This window comes from Triplophysa rosa, linkage group LG7, assembly GCF_024868665.1.
Source record: "Triplophysa rosa linkage group LG7, Trosa_1v2, whole genome shotgun sequence".
Classification (NCBI taxonomy): Eukaryota; Metazoa; Chordata; class Actinopteri; order Cypriniformes; family Nemacheilidae; genus Triplophysa; species Triplophysa rosa.
In genome coordinates this window covers 25,310,401-25,337,744 of record NC_079896.1, presented here as the reverse complement: position 1 = coordinate 25,337,744, position 27,344 = coordinate 25,310,401, and the positions used below count along the sequence as shown (strand labels likewise).

The following is a 27,344-nucleotide window of genomic DNA, read 5'->3' as shown; positions in this document are numbered from 1 at the left end:
AAGTACATAATCCAAATAATGATTTAAAAATGTTGTATTAACTTATCTCACATTGGAAGTTGCTGTTTCTCTTTTGCTTTTACTTCCGAGTGAGCCTAAAAAACTCTCTTTTCTGTTTAGTGTAGTGTGTTTTGTAGGTTGTTCTTCACGTGTTCCTGGTATCTCCTGAGCTTTTGATTCTCTCATAATAAGGTATTTTGTTTGAGCTCCAGAGTTCGTCTTTTGGACCTGCGTTAAACTTGTGGTCACGATGCCCTCTATTGGCAGGTAGCAGTTACTACATCAAACATCCAGTCACTTGATAGGGTCTATGGACGTTTTTCTAACAATATCGAAATGGAAATGAAAATGTTCAGGCTTAAATAAAAAACTTCAAAAGGAGGTTTGAAATAAAAAGGACTCCTTAAAAATGAAATGAAAAATCATATGCTCAAATGTTTGGATGCTTGGTGCGCTGCTTCGGCAGAACAGGTTGTTTGCCTTGAGAATTGTGATTTGGGGGGAAAAGGCATTTCAGCGTTTTACAGTTTAAAGTTTTTTTTTCGCTGTTTAAAATATAAAGAGTTAAAATTGCCCTTGATCGTGTAAATGTTTTTGCCAGTATGTACTTCATCCGGGGTGCATGCTGGGAGACACTCTTGAAAAAGAAGAGATCTCCTTAAAGGGATAATTCACCCAAAACGCATGCTTTTTCATCCAAAATAGTCCAAAAGTCTTTCTTCTGTGGAGCACAAAAGTAGATATTTTAAGAAGTGTATTCATGTGTCCATATGGAAGTCAATGGGGTGCTTTTTGTTCTTTAGATACCAACATTGTTCTTTTGTGACACGAGAGTGAGTAAATGATGACAGAATGTTTATTTTTTGGTGAACTGTCCCATTTAATATCTCAATTTTTTCGCCTACATTCTCAGATTTCCCAAGTTTGTGCTAAAAAAAGTATTGATTCATATATAAAGTCAAACATTACTCAACAAATGTGCCCAAATCCAGATTATTTTGCCTCTATATAATCTACATTTATTTTACACCTTCATGCTATTCATGTATTTTAACAATTGTCTCATTTGTTTCTGTGTTTATTTTTTCTAATCAATTTTAAGAGAAACGTCTAAGACTATGAAAAGCTATGAATAAGCAAACTCTAAGCTATAACATTTTCCTCTGATAGGCTCCAGCCCTCAGTGACCCTACCGAGAACAAGCGGCTTTATCCGCACTGAAGGCCTGGGACATGATGATTCAATCCCCGACATGTCACGGTGATTGAAAGGTCAGGGTCGGAGATTGGCTTGACCTCTCAGAATCTGAAACTGCTGAGGTAGGAGCATGCACTTTTACCAGTTCTCAGCTCTGTAGCATGCAGAATCAAGCAGAATCTGGAGGCAACGGGTTCATGAAGTATTCCATGTTGGCTTGAAACATCTCAGCAGATCATTCACCTCTCTTTCCATACATCTTTTAACTCCGTTCATCAGATCATCTTATGGATCACGCAGGCAGCATGAGGCAGCGTACAGTGGTATGTATGTTGAGCTAGGCTACTAAAGTCTTAAATTAACTGTTTATTTATTTTAACACGTGAATAATTCAAAAGTTGATCAAAACATAATCTGCGTCTGTCAGCTGTGTGTTCAGTGTTAAACCTTTAACATGATTTTACTACAGTAACCATACATTAACTGCGATATTTGTTGTAAAACTATAGTCAATTCAGCATCCTTCACTTTTACTATTACAAAATAATGGATTTAATTCTCATTGTTTTACCATTTTAATAAAATTCTTTAATGATCTTTATAATTAAATAGATCAATGATAGATCAATGAAACTGAGCTATTGATTTCTCATGTGTAATTAACTTTTGCCAAATAAAACCTTCATAGATTATTAGCATGTAGTGCTTGTACAGGTACTGTAAAAAGGAGTCTTTAAAGCATGTGACAAAATGAATTTAATACATAAAATATTTTACATTACAAACGTCCTTTGTCATTTGAGGCTACGGTCAAGTTTTATTGCAGAGGAACATTTAATAGCTAAACTATCAAAAAAGTAAGAAGACATCATTTTAAAGTGCAATCTCCCTTGGCTGTTCCTCAGTACCAGGTGTACACGTACCTTGATCATTTTCACTTTTAACACCGTAAATACAAAACAAAATGTAGTTATAAAAAGCTGGTTTGCACTGCTGTCCCTGAATAATCACTAAGCCTGAGATACAAGGTCACTACATATTACAATTATTCAGTTCGATAAGGTGTGCTGGTTTGTGGATGTTTTGGTATCATTGGATGTTATATTTCATCTGAATCGTCCCAGTCACTGACAGTCACTAAACTGCTCTTCAGAGTGCTGCCGGTTCCAGCGTCTGTAAGGCCTAAGAAACAGATACACGTGTCATGATGAAACTATCGTAAAATTAAAGTGCATTATTAACCAAATAATTCCGATTCCAATTACAGAACTGATCGCTATACATTTCTTTTCAATTTTAAAAGTATTTCCAGCTAACATGGGATGCTACCTGCTTTCTGTCCTTTAGGTGCGGATGACCCCCATACGCTGGTGCTGGTGTCCAGACTCTTGTCCAGGCTCCTCCTGATGGGGGCGGGGCTACGGTTGGGTTGGGATACAGCAGGCACGTCCTCCAGAGAGGAGATATCCCAGTCGTCATCATCATCTTCATCTGTGTACTGAAAGACGTGACAACAAATGTTACAACAGGTAAAGCAGGTTTCAATGCGTTACATAATCACCGAAGGCTCTTACACACACAAACGTACGAGCGCAGGTCGCTTTTAACCGTTTCTTTTACCTTCAGATCTTTCTTTTCATCGTGCTTTATGTTTTTGACAACCGTTGGCCTCTCTTGGAATGCATTTACGCCCCCTGCTGGTTCCTTTGGGCCTCGCGCTTCCAGGCTTTTGCCTAGAGCTTTGACATTACCTACAAAACACACAATATTTTTGATTTACCATGAAGGCTATAACGTTTTTGTTTTTTGAGCGATGCAACAATTCCACATCCTACTTACTATAAGAAGTCTTCTCCACGTTTCCATTCTGGTCCGTGCGTTTGTGCAGCTGCGAGACGTTGATCTCATCCATCTCGCTGCCGTCCGTCCACTCGCTGTCGCTCTTGCTCAGTGCGGTCACAGCTGTTCTGTCTGCGGGAGTGGTCGTGCGTGGGGTCGAGGACAGATGTGTTTTGGGCATTTGTGCTTTCACGGTGGTTCGGTTAACCAGGGGAGCTTTCTTCGGTGTTTGAGGGGCTTCTTCCTCAGATTCCTCCTCTTCCTCAGACGTCTCTTCGTCAGAGCTGAACGGAGGCGTTCTGCTAGGGTAAGACACACGATGTAGAGTGAAGCTCTAACACCATAAAATAAACAATGGAACCATGGATAAGAAAAGAAACAAGATAAGGTTTGATTTCAAAAACCTTTTCTAATGTATTGAAACGAAAGCAGACAGATGACAAGAACAGTATAGTGTTGTTTGTAGTGTACTTGTGTTGTTGTAGGGGCAGGGTGCTGGTCCGGCTGCGTGGAGTCGGCTGTGGGGTTTGGGGCTGTTTGGGAGCAGGACCTGACATCACATGAGTTACCGTAGATGGAAAACTGCTGGATCTGGGTCTAGATTGAACCGCTGTGAAAAAAAAGCTTTATTCAAACTCTAGCGACATCCCAGCTAATAAAAAAAAAACGTTTTTCCACCATTCCAAGTTATAAAAACAACGTAAGAATAAAGTTTTATAGCATTGAAAAAAATGATATTGCTAATTTTAGCTATTTTGTTGTTTATTTTTTATATTGCTATATATTTCTTATTGATTTTTAAGTTGAATTTATTTCAGGTTTAGTGTCATTTTTATGTGTTTTTAGTTATTAATTTTAGTGATCAAATTCAACTGTTTTTTCATTGAACATTGACAACAGTGTTGGGTGTAACTAGTTACTAAGTAATTAGTTACTGTAATTTAATTACTTTCCCTTAGAAAATATACTTATTTTTTCTGTAATTTAATTACAGTTACTTCTGATGTAATTGAACTAAATAATGTGTAATGTATTCAATAGTGGAAATGGCATAAAAAATATAAGTCTAACTTTAAAATGTATGCTTTAATGTATCCTTCTCGCATTTGAATACTTTGGTCAGTTAATAAGAATCATTTATGAAGTTATTTATTAATTATTTGAATGAATTAATGAATTGTCTATCCTAGAATCACTTAACTAATCAAGGTTGATGAGGGATATAGAAAGTAATTAGTAATAAGTAATTAAATACTTTTTGGAGAGAGTAATTTGTAAAGTAATCTAATTACACTATTGAATATGCAATTAGTAACTAGTAATTCATTACTTTTGCAGAGTAACTTACCCAACACTGATTGACAATGTTGATCAAATGCTGTTTTTAATGTTACAGCAAGAACATTTTTAATATTTTTGAGAGAGCTTTTCGAGAAGTTCTGAGAATGTCCCCTGTTACCTGGGATCATCCCTAAACAGGCATCTTGATTCAAAACAGCTTCATAGTCACTATAGGGTGTTCTCTATCTAATGAGTTACACTTCAAATGTTTCTGAATCAGGCCGTCACAGTCGGGAGTAAATATAACACAATAAACTGAATGGCAAGTTCTGACCTTGCTCTAGTTGTTTGGGTTTGGCTGGTTCCTCTGTGTTCCTCTCCTTCAACCTCTGTTCCAGTTTACGGCTGATCTCTTTCTGTGCCCTCCGATACGCTGGATCCTCTTCTTCTTTATTCTGACGGTCTGAGGTTATCTGGGCCATGGCGCTCTTATACGCCCCTTTAGAGAGACCTGTGACCCCCTGAACAACAGAACATCAAGGTTACATTGTGTTATGGAGTTTCTGTAGATTTTCATGTGGTTTGACACTACCTTGATGCCTAAGTTCATCAGTCTGTCCTGGAGGTTCTGCTGGGCAGCCGCACGCATGTCTCTCCTCAAGCCCGGGTTCTTCAACAGTTCCTCCACCTGCTGCCTCCACGAGTGGCTCTCTGGATGACTTTCGGAGATGCTTGAGGATTCTGGAAATGCAAGACGAACAAAATTCAGACACTCACCATACATGTTGACATGCTATACAATAAATGTCATGTCATTCTACAAATGCAGGACATCGGAATAAAAGTTTGTGGTGTTACTGCAGTATAAAGACACTACGAGGACATGAAAAAACACACAAAAAACAAGGTTTTAAAGAGGTTCCATTTTATTAGTTTCACAGTAATTTATTAACATTTTAAATAATTTGTCATTTTAATATTATTTTTTGTTTAAATCTGAGCAATTTTTCTGTTTTATTTCTTAAGTATTTATTTTTTCATATTGCTATTTATTATAAGTTTGATATTTAAGTTTCATTTCAGTTTTATGTATTTTTAGTTATTAATTTTAGTGCCTCAAATTACACTTTTTTACTTCAGTGCTTAGGCAACATTTCAAATAATATTTAGGCCTTTTTGTATTTGATTTAAATGCAAAGCAATGTTTTACGTTTATTTAACTTTATTTATTTAACATCGACGCACATCTATAAAAAACAACCGACTGAAAACAGCAGGCCTCAGCGACGGATCCATGCAGACAGCATGCGGGCAAGCCACAGACCACTACACTCCATCACATTTACCTTTATCTTCCTCAGACAGCTCCACTATAGGATCCAACGTATGAACCGAGTTGAACTGCTCTAATATGACAGCACAGAGAGCAAGAGGTTACGAATAGACCGAAACGTGTTCGCTGGGAGACTGGTGTACGCTGATGAGTTGAGATTATTCAGGGACTGTGATAATAACAGGTCTAACTAAGCTAAACAGAAAATCACAAAGGTGATGGATGTCACACGATGACTTACCACTGAGCATCACTTTAGCTTTTGTCTCTGGAGCCGGGACAGCAACCACTAAAACATAAATAAAAAATGCACACTTAGAAATAGGGCTGATCAACGATTAATCGCATCCAGAATAAAAGTTTGTATTTACATAACATGTCTGTGCAATGTGCATATCAATTTTTGTATTTATATACACACTTGTATATATTTAGAAAATATTTGCATGAATATATTCATATTGATATAACATTTAAATTATATATAAACTAGGGCTGTCAAACGATTAATCGTGATTAATCGCATCCAGAATAAAAGTTTGTGTATACCTAACATATGTCGGTGTACTGTGCATATTAATTTTGTATTTATGAACACATACACATCAATGCATATTTTTAAGAAAAATATTAAATATAACAATTAATAAACGTTGATATAGAATTTCAGTTATTGGTAAATATAAATAAATGCATTTAAATATTTCCTAAATATATATACAAGTATGTGTATGTTTTTGTGTTTATAAATACAAAGTTAATATGCACAGTACACAGACATATATTATGTAAACACAAACTTTTATTCTGGATGCGATTAATCGTTTGACAGCCCTAATATAAACATTGATTTATTTATATAAATTGATATAATTCCACAAGTTGTTTGCACTTGTTTTTCTTCTGTAGTTATAGTGCATTAATTAAAAAAATGATCTTTGAACAAAATGTTTCGCACTCACAGAGATACAAACGTATTTTGGTGTTTTATTCAATCAGTGGGGGACAATGACACAGACGTTACGGCTGTTTGACACACTGACATTAGCTGAAACGTCTGTCTTTGTCCCCCATTTTGAATGTATAAAATTTATGTCTACATTTATTTATGTGTATGTGTTTATCAATACAAAATGAATATGCACAGTGCACGGACATATATTATGTAAACACAAACTTTTATTCTGGATGCGATGAATCATTAAACAACCCTACAAATCTTCATGATTCTTTAACATGAAAAATAAAACAGTTCTTAGAAACGTAAGAAACCTGAAAAGCTCTACCGAGTAAATATGTTCACATACCGTCACGTTGAACTAATACTGTTGGAGGCCTCGATGAGATCTGTTTCATCTGTGATAGAAACAAAACCAAGAGTTATTTGTTTCCAAAGTGCACATTACCAATATTGTACATTATCCTAGTCCATCATTTTCTATTTGAACCGTAAAACGATTTCATTTATTTTTCACCAAAAAGATGAAAGAGGACTGATCAGTATATGATAACGGCTCATATTTCCACCCGTACAGTTCCTGTGGATTAGAGCTGTGGACGGCAGCAGTAATACAGGATATCCTGAACACTCGAGACTCTTCCTGTGGCGCTGGACTTCAGTACTGACCTGCTTATTCTGTGAAGTAATAATCTGCTGCTGCTCCTGAAGCCTGTGACTCAAGTCCTGCACCTGACGTCTGGTCTCCTCTCTCCCTTCTGACACCACACGCCGCAGGTTTGACAGCTCCTCCTGAAGCTGGAACAACACGCAGAGCAAAAAAATAACAAATCTGTCAACCTGTTCTTCTATGAAACCTCTGATTTCCATATTACAATGACCACAAGGTACTAACCAGATTCTTCTCGCTGTCATGTTGCTCCTTCTGTTTGTGAATTTTGTCCGACCACTTCACTTCCTGAATAGTGAAACAACTCTTATTAATAGACCATTTTATCGGACGCGCGCGCCGGGACTGCAGTTAACTTCCGGTCTGTGTTTGGCTAGTGCCTACTTAAATAATATGACTATTTTATTTATGTTAATATTAATGCATATTATTATTTTATTGTGTAACAATTGTATTAAATAAACTTTTTGTAGAATTTTGTTGTATGTTCATTTTATTAAATGAACAATTTGTTGAATGGGTCCTGTAGTTTTGATGCATTTACTGTAAAGAAACCATATGGTACATTGACATCTAGCGGTTGAGCTTGGTATCGCAGTCTAAATGAAAAATATTGCAGAGACAAGTTTAGACAAGTAATGGTTCTTCTCGGTTTCTTTTGCTTGGTATCAGAAATAATCTACAGGCGCTCTGTTGTTTGTGAATGTATACCGGAAGGGCAGTCCACAAACGTGCGCATGCGCAGTAATGTTTGTTTATGTTGTCACTGTGAAACCGTCTACACATGAAGTGGTTTGAAACTAAAGATGTGCTTTATGTACAAAGTTAATGAAAGTATTTCTTACCTGTTTGTGGAGTTTCTGCTGAAGTTTAACAAACTCCTGCCAGTGTTCATTGCTGGCCGGCGAACCAGACTGTGTCTGTACTGTCGCTGCGATTTCCTGTTTATTTATCCGTTTCAATTTTAGCAGCTCCTGAGAAAAACAAAACATTTCAAAGAGGTTTATGTGCAACGTGTGCCACAAAAGTAATCTGTTTTGGCCTTTTTCATGTTCCGCTGGCGTAAACCAACTAACTTCCGTACGTTTTCTAGGTTCCTGTTCCTCTGGTGCATTGAGTCCATGTCGCGCTGACACGCTTGCTTGACTTCATCTATTTTGCTGTTCATTCGTATGTATTCATCTTCTTTCCAGATTTCCAACTGTCTGTTAAACTCCTCCTGTCTCTGAATGAGCTCTTTCTCCTGGAGGAAAGCGATATACTGATTAAAATACTGACAAAATATACCATTCAAGACTCGAGTTTTTAAAGGTATAGTTCCCTTTAGAATAAAAATGTTATGCTTATTTACTCACCCTCATGTCATCCCAGAAGTCCATGTCTTTATTTCTTCTGTTGAAACTAATGCAAGGTAGTTGAGGAAAACATTTCCGGATCTTCCTCCATATAATGGATTTAATGGGGGGGCAACCTGATTTAAAGGGATACTTCACCCAAAAATGATAATTCTGTCATCATTTACTCACCTTCGAGTTGTTCCAAATGTGTATAAATTTCTTTGTTCTGATGTTTCTTTGTTCTTTCTCTGAACACAGAGAAAGATATTTGGAAGAATGCTTATAAACAAACAGATCTCGCCCCCCATTGACTACAATAGTCAAAATAATCAAAAGTGCCCCAGAACTGTTTGCTGTCCTACATTCTTCAAAATGTCTTCTTTTGTGTTCAACAGAACAAAAATAAAAGACAAAGTAATTTTTCCTACTATGGGAGTCAATGGGTGTTGAGATCTGTCTGGTTATAAGCATTCTTCTAAATATCTTTCTCTGTGTTCATCAGAACAAAGAAATGTACACAGATTTGGAACAACTGGAAGGCGAGTAATTGATGACAGAATTTTCTTTTCTGGGTGAAGTATCCCTTTAAGGCCCAAATATCCGTTTCTTTGCAGCTTTAAATGGCTAAACGCGACACCAGCCGATGAATTAAGGTGTTTTCTAGCAAAACGATTAGTGAATTTCTAAGAAAAATTTGACTTTTTACACTTTTTAACCACAAATACACGGCTTGCACCCAACCGTGTTACGCGTTCGCGACTTCCCGTAATCACGCTGGAAAGGTCACGCCGTGTCTGACGTTTACACATCCCGGATAAGCACACGAACAGACCATTTTAAACAATAATTTGGCTCAAAAACATCCAGCATCAACTGAACCGTTGGGTGCAAGCCGTGTATTTGTGGTTAAAAAGTACAAAAAGTCGGATTTTTCTTAGAAAACGACTTACCGTTTCGCTAGAAAACACCCTAATTGGTGTCGCGTTTAGCCATTTAAAGCTGCGAAGAAACTGAAATTTGGACATCAAATCAGGTCCCCCCCATTGAATCCATTATATGGAGGAAGATCCGTAAATGTTTTCCTCAACAACCTCGGATTAGTTTCAACAGAAGAAATAAAGACATGGACGTCTTGGATGAGATGAGGGTGAGTAAATAAGCATAACATTTTAATTCTAAAGGGAACTATTCCTTTAATAAGGGCTCTTCCGTACCTGTTTAGCAGTGTAGTCCTTCTGCTGTGTCTCCATTTGTGACGTGACCAGCGTCAACTGCTCTTGAAGTTTGTTGATCTCATCTTGTAACTTCATGGTCTGGATCTTTTTTTGGTTGTCCGTCATTAGCTCTGAAACACGTGGCACATTTAAATGAAACAAAATAGAAAACAGGCATTATGTTGTGAAGTGATTCAGCGCACGGTTTGAACTCACTGATGTCAAACTCCGTTGAATGTCTGCGTCGCACGTGACTCTGCAGGAAGGAGGCGTTCATGAAGGCTTTCTCACAATGTTGGCACTGAAAAACAAAATCAAGATCTTTACGTAAACGACACCTAGTCTGTTAAGACATTTTGCATGATACTGCATATCTGTGACAAGAAATGTAAATTTGGCGGATGATTTATGATAAATATTTCATGCATTCACTGGAAATTGAACCCGTGACATTGGCATCACCAGAGCTGTGCCTTCCTGAAATGGTTAGTTGATTTTAATCCTCTTTATCAGCATCTATCAAAATTCTAAATTTTACAAAAAAAGGACCAATTTCTCATTTCGGAAATAGCTGCATTTTTTTATTTCTGGGTGAAATATTTGAACAAATAAGTCAAATACGCCCAGCAGAACCGTTGCTGAAGGTCAAACTGTACATGAGCCCGTCTCAGGTGACAGACAGATGCCCAAACACCTCAGCACAGCTGTCACTCACACTCAACTCAAGGATGATACCAAGAGACACCGTAGGCACGTTGCCATGGAAACACCGGGTGGCGGAGGAATGGTGGTGCAGGTTTTCCCCGCTCTACCTCTCGCCGCGTGGCACGCTCCAGTTCACCCGCAGACGAGGAGAGAAAATCTAGAGCCGCACATCACACACCACATTTAGCAGCCGAAGCGGCCGTCTGGTGCTCTCATTCATATTTAACCACACTGACACTGATACCCCTCACAAGACTGGGAAAACAGGCTCTAACTGCCAGGCTGTTTCTGTAAGGCATCCTCTGTGTGACATAATCGCATTGCTGCACTGCCATAACTTTCCAAATGAACTGTGAAATGCTATTATGTGTTTAAAGAATCGGGGCAAACAGGGTTTCATCTGTGTCAATCTGCAGCCTCAGCAGGTGCTGGAATAAAACCAAAACAATGTATTACAGAATCTCACTAAACTGCCACGGTCCCATTTAACATTAAAACAAGTGTCATTTGACAAAATCATGTATATTATTGAAACTGTAATGGTTTAAATTGAGGTAAACATCACTGTATTAACAGTACAATTTAAGAAATGATTAATATGAATAGATTGTTTTTCAGTTACTGGTTGTGATACCCCATGAGGCAATGACATTTGGTCTTTTGGAGATTGTTGCCATTGTCTTATCAAGGTATTATTATAGTTAACTAAAACTAAAACTATTACAACGCTTCTATTAATTAAATTCACATAAAATATTGGCCTTAATATTATTTGAAAAATTTTAAATGTTGCTTTAGCAATACATTTAAATAAGCTTGAGTCACTTAAAATAGTTACATAAAAACACAACTAAAAATCGAAAATTAATTTAACTTATTTTGCAATATAATAAATAAACAAGTAAACGACGAAAGTACATAAAAATGCGAAGAATACAAAAATAAAAACCTTGTCAAAATATTTATATAACTACAAAACTGTAAACAAAAGTATAATAACTGTGTCTGATAACTATGTACATTTTCTGTGTAAATATTACTTACTTTACTGCATTATACTATACTGAATTATATAGACCTCTTCTGATCATTTAAACAATGCTAGTTCAACGCTGGCCCAGAACAACTTCCTGTTTCAGTTACACAAACGTTTGTACAAAATACAACCAACAGAATATTTATAACTGATTCAAAATGTTAAACAAATATATAAAAGCTTAATTATATATGTAAGATAAAAAAAATCAACATTAAATAAGTAAAAACTGAATCCGGAAGTGCTTCTGGGCCAGCGTTTACATCTTGCAAAGTGGTCTATATATTGGATTATATCAGATATCCGCCACCCTGCTCTATCAATATCAGCTATTTATATAAAGCCATGTACTATTTATAATTATGTCTTTTTTCTTACCTCTATAGTATTTATTTCTTATGCCTCAACTGTTTATTCTACAATGTCTGTTCTGTAAAGCCGTACGCAATATTGTAAAAGCGCTGTGCAAATACTTTTTAGTTGAATAAAGAATGAAAATAATATTTACGACTCCTGCTCTCAGTTAGATTAAAACATCCATGTGTGCTGCTTGGATGCCGTCAGGCGCCTGTGTTTCTCCTAGTAACCGCATGCAACACCAGGTGTTGCCTTGGCAACAGCTGCCCACTATCAGGGATGACAGTAACACGCAATAGACAAACAACTGCTATAGCCTTATCATCACAGGTCTCAAACACATGAAACAGACTTTAAGACACGAAAGGCAATTTAACAGCATTGAGGGGGGAGGGAGACGGGGGGCAGGGCGCTTTGATTTGTTCCTCCACTTAAATCTCTTTTATAAGTGGAGGACAAGTCATCGTCGCCAGCTGACACCATCTGCTCCACTCGCCAAATCCTGAACGCCGTTTCCAAAAAAACAACGCTTCTGGTGATTAGCTAATCCTGTCCCGGCCTGCAGGCGTGATTATGGACTGTGTTAGACAACACTTCATGTAGGCTGAATACTGTTTCGCATACTGTACTGACGAAGTACATACTTGAGGAGGTATGATAAAGCTTAAACACCAGAAATACCAATGTGAGCTGATGGCACACCGGAGAGCCATTGCAAGCCAATTGTTTTTGTGTAGTGCAAGGCATTGTGGGTAATACTTGTCCAAAAAGTATGCATGGGTGCACGGATTAGAACCCCAATGAAATAACTATAATAGATTATCTATTCTGTACTAGTACTGTGTATACTTTGTGAAAAGCTAATAAATGTGAATTCCGTTTCAAGAACTTCACATTGCATCATTTTTGTAATCCCAATGGAAAAAAATAAATGGAAAAATACTCCAGCTTCACGGTCAGCGTTTCACGCCGCCCAACGGTGACAAATACACTTCCGTTTCCTCGGGTTAGTGAACCGGCAGACCGTGGGGGGAGGTGACGGCAACAATGAAAATGCTAATACAAACATTCACACCCCAGCACAGACCTTGTGGTAGTTGGCGCTCATCCCCGCGTTAAACATGGCTTGCTGAGAGGCGATGATCTTCTTCCTCTGCTTCAGCTCCTCCTTTAAGTGTTTTGCATCCTGGGTTTTTTTCTGCAGCTGGACGCAGAGCTGCTCCCTCTCCCTGGCCTCCGCCACCAGCCTCTCCTCGGCCGCCTGCAGGCTGATGCTGAGACAGTCCTGGGAGTGAAGCAGGTATTCAACCGTGAGCTGAGCCAGCCGGAAGAGCTTGATCAGAGCCGGGTCCACGGGGCTCTGACAGCGGGGGCAACGCTCGCCCTCCACGTTACAGAACGTCACCGCCGTGATGTGCTCCTGCAAAGCGTCGAAGTCCATTTCGCAAGCCACCCGGTCCACATCAACGGCGTTGAAGCGGCGCCAGTCCACGCTCTCGCGCCGAGCTCGGAACTTGAAGGGCGGGGGGACGGCGGTGCCGACTCCAGATGAGGTGAGGGGTCCAGACATGGCCGGTCTGTTCTGGCTGCCGGAGGAGGGCTGACTCTGAGGAGAGCTCAGGAGAGACGGGATCCCTGCTGAGGAATGGGTTCCCGGGGGATCGGTGGGGTACGGGTAGTAGACGTTGTCGTGAAACGGCTGAGGAGGAAACAAAAGGTTAGGTGAATTCGACAAGAGACATAAATTCAAGTGACATCTGACGGATCCGATTTTCAAGGTCGCACACAAAGGCATCTAGATTTTTCCCAATTGATTCCAGCACTGCTGCTAATGGTTACCAGCTAACACACCTCCATGTGACTGTGATCATATAAAACACGATACATATTAAGCGATAACATGATTTCAATAGCAAAAATCCACCTTATGTTGTTGATTCGTGGTGGTCGTCTTACCATCTTGCGGTTTTTGTGAAGTATTGATGTTTGATCAGAGCGGCGCGCGCCACCGCTGCCGTGTCAGAGAGAGCGTCCTGCGCGTTTCTATGGAAACAAGGGCGCGTGTCCCAGTTTGCACGGCACACTGTACGAGAGAAGAGGAAACAAGCACGTGCGTGTTAAAGGTCTTATAGGAAGCACGTTACACAATTATTAGACTATTCATTTACATGTAAACACCAAATGTATGCTCATTACTGTAACGAATACTTGGAAAAATAAGCCCATGCCCCAATTTAACTGTGGTAATTGTAGTAAAACCATAGTAAACACAAATTGACAATAACCATCATATTTATAGCAAAACTAGAATGCAAATGGAATATTCCAACAAAAACATCGCATTTCACTTTTACTAAAACAACCTGGGTTAATTTTCACGGGTTAATGCAAATTATGTCTTTTTTTGCATGATTGCATTTTTATGCATATTATGTTTACACGTAATTCACATTCTAATCTTTACAATAAACTTTATTTTATTTAAGGAACGTTTTATTAATCAACACAACGTCAATGATGTGTAAACAATATAAGAGTTTAATATCACTTTTGTGTTGTTCGGTTTTTGCATTATTGCATACTGTATTTACATGTGTTTTATTCTAATGTTTAAGCGTAACGCTGTTAAAGCAGTATTTAAAAAGGTGTTTATATGTACACTTTTTAAAATCAACCCAACATAGAGGGAAAACAAAGACGTGTAAATACACAATATAAAAAAATATTTTTTTGCATGGTTGCAAATACGAACTTTACTTTCTTTAAGCAAAATCCTTTTTGACGTTTCGTTTCGATTTTGATATGAAATGCAATCTGGACGTGTTCTGGCTATGCAGTTTTCAGCTAACAGTTACACATACCGAGCCTTAAAATGTCTTTCTCCAGAAAATGTCATCAGTCTGCTTCTCAGATTACTGCCCCTTGCTTCAAAACATCTCAAGTTGGGACAAGCTCCCTTACGAACGAAAGAGGGGCACGAATCAAAGCGGACGGTTAAGAAGAAGACAACAAGAGAAAAAGAGACTGCAAAATAGCTTACCGCTATCCGACATGCCATCTAAAATCCTGAACCTTATCAGCCATCTTTACAGCAAAGCACAAAGTTTTGCGACTCTGAGTAACGGGAAGAACTGATGTAATGGCTCTTACCTATCTGCAAAAAGTTATTTGCGTGGAATCCACGCAGAATCGCGTTAAACCCGGTTCATCCGAGAGTCACATTCACCTCCGCGGTCCAAAGTAGACGTTACACAAAGTTTAGTTTTTGTAGGCAAGCTTAACGCAACGAACGATCCCCCAAAAGTGTGCGATCCAGACCCACGTGACGTCACTCAGTGCATTCCTGCCTCGGCGCATCTCCGGGGTTCGAGGAGGGGGAAGGGCACGCGCAGAAAACTCTAACAACTGTTTGTTTTGTTTATTTATTTATTCGTTTATTTACTGTTTGTAAGAATCTTTTAGTCCTTGTCAGTTGTATTTGGGCAATCTGTGATGGGGCTTTTCGGTATTTAATTTTAATTAAAATGTTACTTACTGAACTTCGCAAAAGCGTTTTAAAAACATTTTAAAATAATAAAAATCGATGTTCTGTTTAAACAGTCAGAACAGCGTTTATTAAAAATGGTACCAATTCAACCAACAAAGTGACATGTGATTGTTTTCTTGGTGAACAGCGCCATCTGGTGGTGTTTAATGGATGCTTTCTTTCTTTTTTTCTTTCTTTCTTTCTTTCTTTCTTTCTTTCTTTCTTTCTTTCTTTCTTTCTTTCTTTCTTTCTTTCTTTCTTTCTTTCTTTCTTTCTGCCATTAAACAATAAAAACAAAGGTGATACCATAACTTGCCACAGGTAATAGTTTGCATTATGAAAGAACTGATTGTTGTTATATTTATCCTTTACTAGTGGACGTCTCGGAGAAAATACAACTTAAATAGTGCATGAACACAATTTGCCATGCGGTACAAAACACCATTATCGCCTAGGTGGGGTGCAAAAAGGAATCCATGCACCAGTGGGTATATGGCTATTTATGCCATCGTGCTAAACGTGTAGAATACAAAGCAGAATGTACATAATATGTTGTTGCTGTATACACAGAGGTGCAAATAGCATCTGCCTTTTAACAATATGAAACCTTTTAGATTTAATAGATCAGATACATGAGATTAATGCTTGATATTTTGCCTAAACAAACACATGATGCATTTTTAGACAGTATTGAGTTGTAGCCTATAACGGTATGCAATAGTAAATTCTTCTTTTTTATTGATTTACAGCATCAGCAGGTAGTAAAACAGGTCAACTTCAAGTACTGCAACAAAACCTCAAAGTGTCATTTACAACGGTGTTTTATGGCACCCGTGTAAATTACCTAGCTGCTTGCTAACATATTACTATTAATTGTAATGCAGAAACATTCATGTTAAATGTTGTGAAAAGTGCTATACAGATAAATGTGAATTGAAAAAAATCATGAATAATCCTGATATAGCAGTGATATCATTAACAGGTTTCAGAGCAGTGATGTCATCATCCAGTCTCAGACCAGTGATGTCATATTGTCTTACTGCAGCCTTTGTTTCTGAGCTGATTTTAAAATATGACAATATTCCTCCTTTCCCCCAAAATCTGCCAATTTAATTTCACCTGTGATATATATATATAAACATAACATCCAGTATTCCTTCTTATCTACAGCAGTAAAAAACATTATACCAGACTTTGTTATTTACAGCAGTGTTAGAGGATACGTTCAATGCAAATACTGAGGTACATGTACACCTGTAACGTATAAAATATATTTGTAAATGGATTTAATTTATTACATTTACTTTTGACCTTTATTAGATACTTTAAGTACAACACTGTAATACTCCACAGAGGGTTGTTTTGAGAAAACCATCAGCATTAGACGCACTCAACAAACCCCATTTTCCAAGTGTCACACAGCTGAGTCTATGGGGGCCGGCGGGGATTTGACATCTGTTCTTGAAAATCGACTTTCTTGTGTTTCCCTCCTGCCTGTCCTCAATTGACTTTCTCTGCTTTCTCCTTGTGATTGGTATATAGAAGGCACGATGACTGTTGTGGGTCTAGAGGAGCCCGGCAGCATGTACAACCGTCTGGTAAGAGCCGTCATGTAAGTCGGGGGTCTTCTGGGTTTTGCATTCAATCTGAGCAGAAGACAAAACATCCATTATTCTGTTTTTTTTATCGACTTCTGTTAAATCTATACAATGATGTGAGTCAGACCTCTGAGGGAACGACTCTCTCCCAGAGAAATAGCACATGACTGCACTTCCACAAATAATCAGACACGATCCGCCCCAACCGATGAACAGACCCGCACCCAGCTCATACCTGACAAACACAAATCCAACAGTGTAAAGGCATCATATTTAACAGTGTTGGGTGAGTTACTCTGAAAAAGTAATTAATTACTAGTTACTAATTACATATTCAATAGTGTAATTAGATTACTGTACAAATGACTCTCTCCAAAAAGTATTTAGTTACTTATTACTAATGACTTTCTATATCCTACATCAACCTTGATTAGTTAAGTGATTGAAGGATAGACATGAAACGGCTTATTTAATTCATTCAAATAAATAATATTAAACTACATAAAGTAGTACTATTAACTGACCAAAGTATTACAAATGTGAGAATTATACATTAAAGCACGGATTTTAAAGTTAGACTTTGAATTGTGATGTCAATTCCACTATTGCACACGCATATAGTACACAAAGCATTTAGTTTAATTACATCAGAAGTAACTGTAATTAAATTACAGAAAAATAAGAGTAATCCCTTACTTTACTTTTCAAGGGAAAAGTAATTAAATTACAGTAACTAATTACTTAGTAACTAGTTACACCCAACACTGATATTTAACTTCATGTGTAAACATGATAAAAGACCCCATACATACTTCATTTCTAGGAAATATGGATCCAAAAATTCAACGCGTGCCTTCTCTCCCCACCAGGAGTACACTATCATCCCACAGAACCCTGTGAAACAGATGTTGCAAGGAATTACAATAAATATTGAATGCATTCGTGCTATACTTTGTTACTCTAAAAGCTTTTAATTAGATTCATGTGGTTGTAAAATGCATTTGAAAGAAAAATCAAATCAAGCTACACCTTTTTTGCCAGTATGTGTGCTCCTGGGAAGCTACATGATCGACACTCAATTTACGCTTTGTAAATGCTTGTAAAGAAAAGTCCCCACCAGATAACATGTACGTCAACGCCGCCGCAAACGTAACTCTGGCGTTAATGAGTTCAGAGCCTCCGATCTTGGTACACTTCATCCCAATGAGAGCAAGCACAGCCGCCCAGAAGCCCAAAATCACAGAGACCACAGCCAGAGCCCTGCTCACGTGGAGGAAAACTAACAGCCAGACAGAGAGAGAGAGACTTCATAACCAGCCTGCAATAATCCATTTACACCCAAACCAAGACACGACGTCTCAGTTTCGACAGACTTACCAGAAAGGTTCATCATGGAGGGGAAATATCTGCAGTCAGAAACCCCAGTGGAGTCTGCGAGACAGTCCATCCACAGGTTGGAATAATACATACCGGCATTGAGAACCACTTCAGCGCTTTCAGAAACGATCCAGTATTCAGTGGCCATAGTAGAACAGATTAAAACCCAGCCACAGAGACAGGATACAAAACAACCGATCTCTATGTACATCACAACTGTTCGCTGCATGATGAAGTGTTGAACTTCTGTTTGTAGTAACGGCTTTTTGCATATTACAGACTGGAAAAACCGCATGGGGTTACCTCATCAGCAGTTTCTTATTCCCAGAGTCCATTCCCAGTCTATCTACTTACTATATCTGATTTGTTTATGCAACAGGACAAGCATTAAGAGATACAAAGGCACATTTTGATCTTGTTTAAAGCACAAATCCCAAGATTTAAAAACTGTTAATATGAATAAAAACTGTTCAAATAAAAAAGGAAAGTACAAAAGTAGTAATAGGAGATAAACATAAAAAATAAAAGGACAGTACATATAGAATTCTGATATGAAAGTATCGCTAGCAACACATCAAATACTTAAAATGACTTTTGCTTGTAGTTTGGATTGCATTTTTAATTGATACAAAATATGACATATTTTGTTTCTTATATTTTTTTATATAAAAAAATGATCAAGAACATTTCGTCCCACACTTTGTCACACACAAGTCTCGCTCTGTTCCTTTATGATTTTTCTTACAAAAAAATTGACTTCAAATTATTTTGTTTGGAAATTTGGTTTCACACAGACTGTCGAATGAACTATCAAGCAAACTTGAACATAACCACATTTTTACTGACTATAATTTACGCACCTTTTGACAATGATTGTTTCTCAGTAAAAAAAGAAATGTATTAATTGCTCCATAAGACAACTCTCATGAAAGTTATAGATATTTTTTATATCTCTGCCAGAACATCAGCTGGCTGTTGATTTTGACGTGTCCTGCTGGGAATATTGCATTCTTCCTTGCATTATGATGTTTATCCAGAGGAAATTTCATATAACACGTACTGTTTATGTACAAACAATATTAAGAAAAAGAGAAGCGAGATAAGAAGTTCAAATAACAAAATAAAAGATGAGTCAACTGAATATAGAGCAGATCATGTTTAGATAAGAAGTGTGTAAACACTGGCTCTGTATGTTTGAAACCGAGGGTTGAGGGTTTGGATATAAATACGGTATACATATGTGACTATCTGTGTATGCTAGAAATAATACACTTTATGACGTGCACATGTTTCAGTGTGTTACAGTATGCTTTAACATGTGTCTTGTTTTGGAGGGGTCCTATAAGAAATACACTTCTAATCTAGTCACTTTAGGACCCCATTGAGTCTGCCTGGGACCCCAATCTGGGACTTTTTTCCTATAGTGTGCTTGTGTTTTTTATTTCACCCTGGTCACAAACACGCTTCTGGCTCGGCTCCAGCCAGCTAAAGTGTTCCCATTAAAGCCAAACAGACATCAGCGGCCAACCATCATTTCTCAAACAGCTCTTCCAGTTTTCCCTTCCTGGAATACTCAATTATCCGCCCCTTATTTAATAAAATACAGCTTTAAAATGATCAATCTCAGCATGGAGCCGCTCACGTTCCTCCTCCGGCTCCCATCGCTCTGACAAACATTCTTTGTCCAACAAATTTGTAGAAGCATGACTCACATTCGGTGAGGGTGTTATTGCCATGGTCGAGTCTGTGAGTTTATCGTAACTGACCATAAAAACAATCATTCTGATTCTTTCATCAAGACGTTTAATTTTTATTCATGCCCTAAGGCTGCTGAGGCTCTTAATTTGGATTCAATGTGCATTTCTACACTGGTTAGGAATACAAGACATAAACAAGAGCAAACACACACACACACACACACACACACACATTTTATTAAGAGTGACTCTCGCCAAACAAGGAAAGAAGAACAAAATAAACAGAAGAGCTTTGGAGTCTGTAATTGCTTGAACTATCTCAAGTGCACAGACTTACATTTTTAAACAAATCACTGTATAAATTGAGAAAATGTCTTCTTTTGTGTCTCAGCGTGACTCGTGTTGTGGAAGTTTTTTACATCCGTGTGACAACAGCAATCGGTATTTCATTATGATGAGCATAAAGCAACCGTCTAGAAATGCCGCATGAAACATCGGGGTGTAAGAAATAAAGCAAGATGTGCACCAAACGACATGTTCTGTGTCTAACATCAGATAAGAGAAATATGATCCACATCAGTCAATCATATGAGTTATGACACCCCACTGAACGTCCTCACACACAGGGCCTGAAATGATGACTTTGAGATTTTGAGGTTGTTTTTAACAGTTGATGTGTGTGCAGAGTGACCGGAAGTCTCTGAGAAAACAACAGACAGTGTTGTGGATCCTTCTATTGCTGTCAGAAATGAGAAATGATCCGTCTGCTCTTCTCCATCCCTACTGACTCCTCATTCCTGATAAACCGAGAACCAGAAGACACCCGGCCCAATAAAACTTTATAAGACATTCGTCTCTGCAACAGTTTTATTACAATCATCTGCTCTTAAAAGAGAAATAAAGTTTCATCTAAGTGTATTTAACTCTCTGAAGGATTCATCTTGTTTTTCTCTTTTCCCATGCAAGAACCATTCTATCTCTTTTCTACTCTTTCAAAAAAAAAACAAAAAAAAAAACCCTTAGCTCTGTATACTGTGACAGGCTATATGAGACCAATTTTCTTTTACTGCACTTATGCTGTTTGTTGTCCTTATGTTGATCCAATTGCTTCCATTGTTTCCCTCATCTGTAAGTTGCTTTGGATAAAAGCGTCTGCTAAATGACTAAATGTAAATGTAAACACAGTGTTATGTTTGTATTAGAGAGTAGAAGGCTATACCCAGAAGGTTTCTGATCCACAGACCACACACTAGCGGTGGGTCTGGTCTTTGTCAAAACAAACAAGTCTTTCTGGCTGTTTTTCCAACATAGGGCTCAAAAACCTGTGTAAAATCTGACAGATATCTCACAGAAAAGAGAATATCTGATTGACACAGACGGATTTCAGAGCAAAGAAACTGTCATAGTAAGACACACAATTAATATTTTACTGCCAGACGGAAGAGAGAGCCAAAGAAATCAAGATCATATTAGCCCAAATAATGTATGTCTTCGTGCTTTATACGTGTTTCAGGTGTATCTCCGGTAATTGAGTATTTGCATTCTGTGATGTGCGGCTGTCAGCAGAAGTTACCTGGGCAAGGCTGACATAACAAGCTTTTTCGCTTTCAAAGACACTTCCCAAAAAGCTCCCTCTCACAAACGTGTCAACGGATTTCTCTTTGAAGAACCCCCTCAGGAGAGAAGCCCCCAATGTGTTTTCCACAGATAATGATTTATAGAGATTCACGCTCAACCTTCCAGCTCTTCACCTTGCCGGCACAAGCCTTTGTAATCTTCCAAGACTCAAAAATACCCCACATCAACATTTATGAGACAGAATTATGACTCACAGCTGAGTTTTGACAGTCTGCTTCTTTTTCAACGTAACACAAATTTAGAAGTGATTATACAAGCTTGACGGGTGTGTTGTTTTTATTAATACTTTAGCAGTGGAGAAGTTTCTGTGACATAAATGGGCTAACAGATTTTTTTACAAATAATAAACACTTGCTGGCAGACAAAATGATCCAGCTGGAGCAACAAAAAACAAACACTTTAAAAAGCATTAAATCCATTTTAAGAGGAATTACATTAGCATTTGTGTCTTTAAATCTTAAGTGAACCAAGATTGTGGGGATTTTAACCCCCATGCATAGGGCCCTTGGGTCCATGAAAGGGACATTTTTAATCATGTCTGCATTTTTATTACATTTGTTTTACATTATTATTCAATCAAATATCACAAACTATGCATCATTCGAAAGCTAAAACACTCAACAATTATGTTCTGAACTTGTTTTTGCAATCAATAAAATGCTCAAAAATAGGGGCGCTTTTGTATTACTGTAAACGCGTTTACTTAGGAAATATGACAGTAGACAGAAATATAATTTTCTATTTGACTCTGAAAGGAATTCTAAAATTCTTGGCTTACACAAGACATTCAAGTTGAGTTTGAGCTCCTTAAGTCTACTTTTGTATTTCATTTCATTTTATTACTTTACTTTACTATTTTATTTTATTTTATTCGTTTTATGTAATAATTAATAATAATTTATGTAATAATTAACCTGAAAATGACATTTACACTAAATTATGTAGTGTAAATAATATAACGTAATGATGCCATTTTCACATACTGTATTTCCAGAGGTTCTGCATTACCCAAGAATACAAAATAGTTATTCAAGAGCAAAGGCTTAAAGGCATTCTATAAATGTAGGTTTACCACTGTACTCTGGTTATTTTTCATTAATACATTTGTTTAATTTGTAAGTACAAAAAAGCTGAATAGCAAATGTTATTTGATTTTATTTAACGTAACAATTAATATTTAATTGTAGTTAAAAATAGTATTATTATTCAAGAACAGATTTAGGTTCAGATTAATTACTCTATTTTCATGCCAGACTGGATTTGCATCATGGGTCCTATGAGCAGGGCGGTCACAGAACTCTGGCCCGACCGAGTTTCCGGCTTAATGCCATGCTAGTTCAGCATGCTGGGTGAGAGTGCTTTAATAGCATGCCAAGCCCACTAGAGGGGATGGAACTGGCATAAAACCAGGCCAGCAGTGGCGGAAAGCTAATTCTGTGAGACTGGAAGGGGTCACAGTGGCCTGCGAGAGAAACAGAGCAAGGCCAAGGACAAACCCATGCGACAGGACCCAGTTCCAAAATCCTTTTCAGAGTTACTCTGTAGTGCAAAGGGTTTATTTTAACCTAAGACTCTCGGCCGTACAGTTTATTACATTTAGACCTAGAGACGAGTGGGAGTTTTTCTCACTTTCACAATTTTAAAAATATATTATCTAGACACAATTTTAAAAGAGCAAGTGTAAAATACTCTCTCTCACACGCACACACACGCGCACAGCACGCCACACACACACACACACACACACACACACACACACACACACACACACACACACACGCGCGCGCACACACACACACACACACACACACACAGGCAAACAGGTGCAATTTCAATTTATTAATAAAATGTCAGACAAGCAAGATACAAAGCAAGACTTCTGAGTCACATCAGGTCAAAGAGGGGCTGAGCCCCCTAATACTAAAATCCTACAATCGTCCACAGAGCACCCATATAAAACATATCATTCAGAGGTCCAGGTTATGGCTTATTGGATCAGCAGCACAATCCAAAGTCTGCACTGATCTTTCTCAAGCTCACACACAGCAATCAGTCATTGTATTACACCTGTCTGTGTCACAGAAAATTGCTTCTTTCGAAGACCCCGGTGGTCCGGCAAGATCCAGCCAACCATGTTAAAAATGTGTGTAGCTTGTGATTCTAGCATTTTATTTTTGCATGAGTTATTACAGATGTGGGCAGTATGTGTTTAAAAAGCATGCATGATGGTTATAGCTGAAGTTTTCTGGTGGGTGAAAATGGCCAGTTTATCTCTGGAGCTGTTCTTCTAAAATATATGTATGTGTTATGAAGTCAAAATAAGTTGATTAGTATGCTTTCATATTTCTAATCGATTATGTTAGGCCTTTCGCTTTCAAAAAATGACATATGAATTAATTAGAGACGGACCGATGTATCGGCAAATAATCGGTATCGGACGATAAAAGCAATTTTTAACACTATCAGCCGAAAACAGTTTGAAAAACAGCCGATGATCGGGGCCGATATATCCTGTCAATCAAAAGAGGACAGGAAAATGCAATGAATATGTGCTTCTGTATATAGAAAATGATCTGTGTCGGTATCGGCAGATATCACTCTGAATAACCGGCTATCGGTATCGGTGTAGAAATTTAGCATCGGTGCATCTCTTTGAAATGTGGGTTGCCACATGTGCCAAAAATTAAAACCACCGAATTAAATCAACGAAACAACAAGTGGCTCTGAAATGGCAGTCCACTTTTTGATAACTTGGCAACAACACACCCTAAAATCACTCAGAATCACCTTAGCAACCACATAGCAACCCCGTTGAAACCTTACATTCAGTTTTAAACATAAAAACAGTAATTTAGTGTATTTGCCATATAGTATAACATTTTCATTTCAAAATATTGGAACCCGGTCAGGTGGTAAATTTTACAGCATGAAGTTTAAAATTTACATTTACATATTTGGCAGTGGCTTTTATCCAAAGCGACTTACATTGTACTATACATTTCTTTCTGACTATGTGCAATCCCCTGGGAACGCAACGAACCCATGACCTTGGCGTTGCTAACGCCTGCTCTAACCACTGAGCCACAGGATAGTGAAAATTGTAATGGAGCAATGAATACATGTCTAAAGATTATTGCTGAGCCCCTGAGTGGGACATCAAACCCATGTTAAAAGCAGCCGTAGACATCACACACACCCCCAAACCCAGCAGGACCATTTCATTTCTCCAGCATTTCATACCGCCCTCTCAGTGCCGCAACAGCGAGAGACGCTGAGTCAGTGATCCTCAGTGAACGTTTCTCATCTTGGCCGATAGCGCCATAAAAATCCCAGCAAAGTGGAGAGCATCATGGTGCATTACCGGAGAACATGCGCTAGAGCTATATTATTCCTCCTCAGCAAACGAGAGCGTGTCAGACAATAAAAGCAAAGCCAAGAGGTTTTAAAAATGACCCACGTACATATACTAAAACATGCGATGAACCATTTTCTTTAAATGGTTCTTGTTTAATATACTGACACACATTTTGGGAAGCCACAAAAATCTTTTAATCTAGAGAAGTGCACTCTGAAAAAGCAAGGCTAAAATTCTTAACCGAAGCATTAAATGCTAGAGTTTTGCTGTATGTCAGCAACACCCCATCCATCCCTGAGCAACCTCACTTTTTCAATCACTTCCCAGAGACCGCCTGGGACATCTAATAGTCTGCATTATCAAACCACATAATCAAACAAACCAGGAAAACATCACGCTTTTGTATACAGGGCCCTATGCTAACTCCCCCCTTATCTCGCCCGTTTCTGCCTCTCTTTCTCTCTCTCTCTCTCTCTCTCTCTGTGTGCGAGCAGGACAAAAACACTGATTACTTCTCGCTGCATTAATCAAAGTCTTGTATGGATTTCTCCCACCATCGCAGGCTCAAATGTTTGCCGGGTGCTGTTTCACGGCTGTGCATATGCGTAAAAACAGCATTTATGTGGTCAGTCTTGTCTGTTATTGGTCTGTTATGATATCAAATGATGCTTAACGCGTTTTCTCACAACCTGTTATTACCAGAATAAATTCACCCGTTCTTTTCTACACCTGTCAAAAAAAGGTTCCCTTTTAATTAACGATTCTTAAAAGCACCCCTTTTGACCTTTTTATAGTCTGTTTATTGTATGTTGAAGGTTCTTTATAGAACCTTGCAGACCAACTCTTGAGGAACCTTCTTTTTTTTAAGAGTGTAACAAATGCTTGAGGTAGTTTTGCCGAAACGATTCATCAATTTTGAGTTTGTCAGGTCATGAATATCATTATTACAGTCCTTTGAATAAAGCACGGCTGCTCTAAACATTTTCAGCAGAATTTGCTGAGTTTTAAAAAAAGTTCCTGAAACTTTCCATGTTTGGAACAGGTTCATTTTTTGAGGCATCCGCACCAAATTATTCTTGTAAGTTGGGTTTTAAAATGTTGTTTGTAACATAAGATGTGACACTTAAGGCATCTAACCTTTAATAGCAGCCAGGCAGTGTCATGCTTCTTTAAAAAACAGAATCATTTCACCCATCTTGTTGTCAAGGCTCCTGTGGTGCTTGATGACTAATGTATGTAAATGCTCTTCACAGAGAGATAAATGACTGACTCTGTGTTTATGACATATTTATCATTCTAAAGACAGCTTAGTTCTATACAGGCACAACATATACTCTCTAAACGTCTAAAACAATGTGTCTTAATTCATCCTCACGGTCAGAAATAATTTGCATTTGTCTGTTCAGATCTAGAAAAGAAAAGAAAAAAATATATACTGTACAGTGTTGGGTGTAACTAGTTACTAAGTAATTAGTTACTGTAATTTAATTACTTTTCCCTTGAAAAAGTAAAGTAAGGGATTACTCTTATTTTTTCTGTAATTTAATTACAGTTAATTTTGATGTAATTAAACTAAATACTTTGTGTACTATATGTGTGTGCAATAGTGGAATTAACATAAAAATTCAAAGTCTAACTTTAAAATGAATGCTTTAATGTATAATTCTCACATTTGTAATACTTTGGTCAGTAAATAAGAGTACTTCATGTAGTTTAATATTATTTATTTGAATGAATTAAAAGAGCCCTTTCATGTCTATCCTTAAATCACTTAACTAATCAAGGTTGATGTAGGATATAGAAAGTAATTAGTAATAAGTAATTAAATACTTTTTGAAGAGAGTAATTTGTACAGTAATCTAATTACACTATTGAATATTTAATTAGTAACTAGTAATTAATTACTTTTTCAGAGTAACTTACCCAACACTGATACTGTATATATGTATATAATTCATTACATTAAAAAAGCAAATTATTTTCATGACATTTGTTTTTTATGGTCTGCATTCATGCATAATGTGATACTAAAACATTTGGTTACAACTGAAATGATGGTGTGAGCTTGCAATCTGAATTGATTGTGAAAAAAATCTAAAGTCAATGTTTTATTGCGTCATAATGGCTGGTTAAAATTTGCCATAAAAATATTTCTGCAACAAAATCTTTTATGGTATACATAACAAACAACATAAAATGTAAAATACTTCATTATAGTGAAGTCTA

At 37.6% G+C, this 27,344-nt stretch overlaps 1 protein-coding gene across 6 annotated transcripts; it reads right to left on the bottom strand.

Annotated features, from left to right (window-relative positions):
* Positions 1-1,944: 1,944 nt before the first annotated feature.
* On the bottom strand, positions 1,945-16,142 carry dzip1 (DAZ interacting zinc finger protein 1). 6 transcript variants are annotated; one of them, XM_057338859.1, is made up of 19 exons: positions 15,078-16,142; positions 13,884-14,010; positions 13,015-13,626; positions 10,046-10,130; positions 9,830-9,960; positions 8,363-8,521; positions 8,124-8,252; positions 7,504-7,566; positions 7,278-7,406; positions 6,958-7,006; positions 5,892-5,939; positions 5,664-5,723; positions 4,910-5,058; positions 4,652-4,838; positions 3,508-3,646; positions 3,037-3,335; positions 2,818-2,948; positions 2,527-2,695; positions 1,945-2,379 (listed from the first exon to the last, which is right to left on the bottom strand). In XM_057338859.1, the coding sequence occupies exons 2-19, from the start codon at positions 13,884-13,886 to the stop codon at positions 2,297-2,299; spliced, it is 2,625 nt and encodes an 874-aa protein (XP_057194842.1). In that variant the 5' UTR covers positions 13,887-14,010; positions 15,078-16,142; the 3' UTR covers positions 1,945-2,296. The 6 variants fall into 6 exon arrangements, with proteins under 6 accessions (XP_057194842.1, XP_057194845.1, XP_057194839.1 ...); XM_057338862.1 differs by having other exon boundaries at positions 3,037-3,338; positions 13,852-14,010; positions 15,078-16,141; XM_057338856.1 differs by having other exon boundaries at positions 3,037-3,338; positions 15,078-16,141.
* Positions 16,143-27,344: the final 11,202 nt, after the last annotated feature.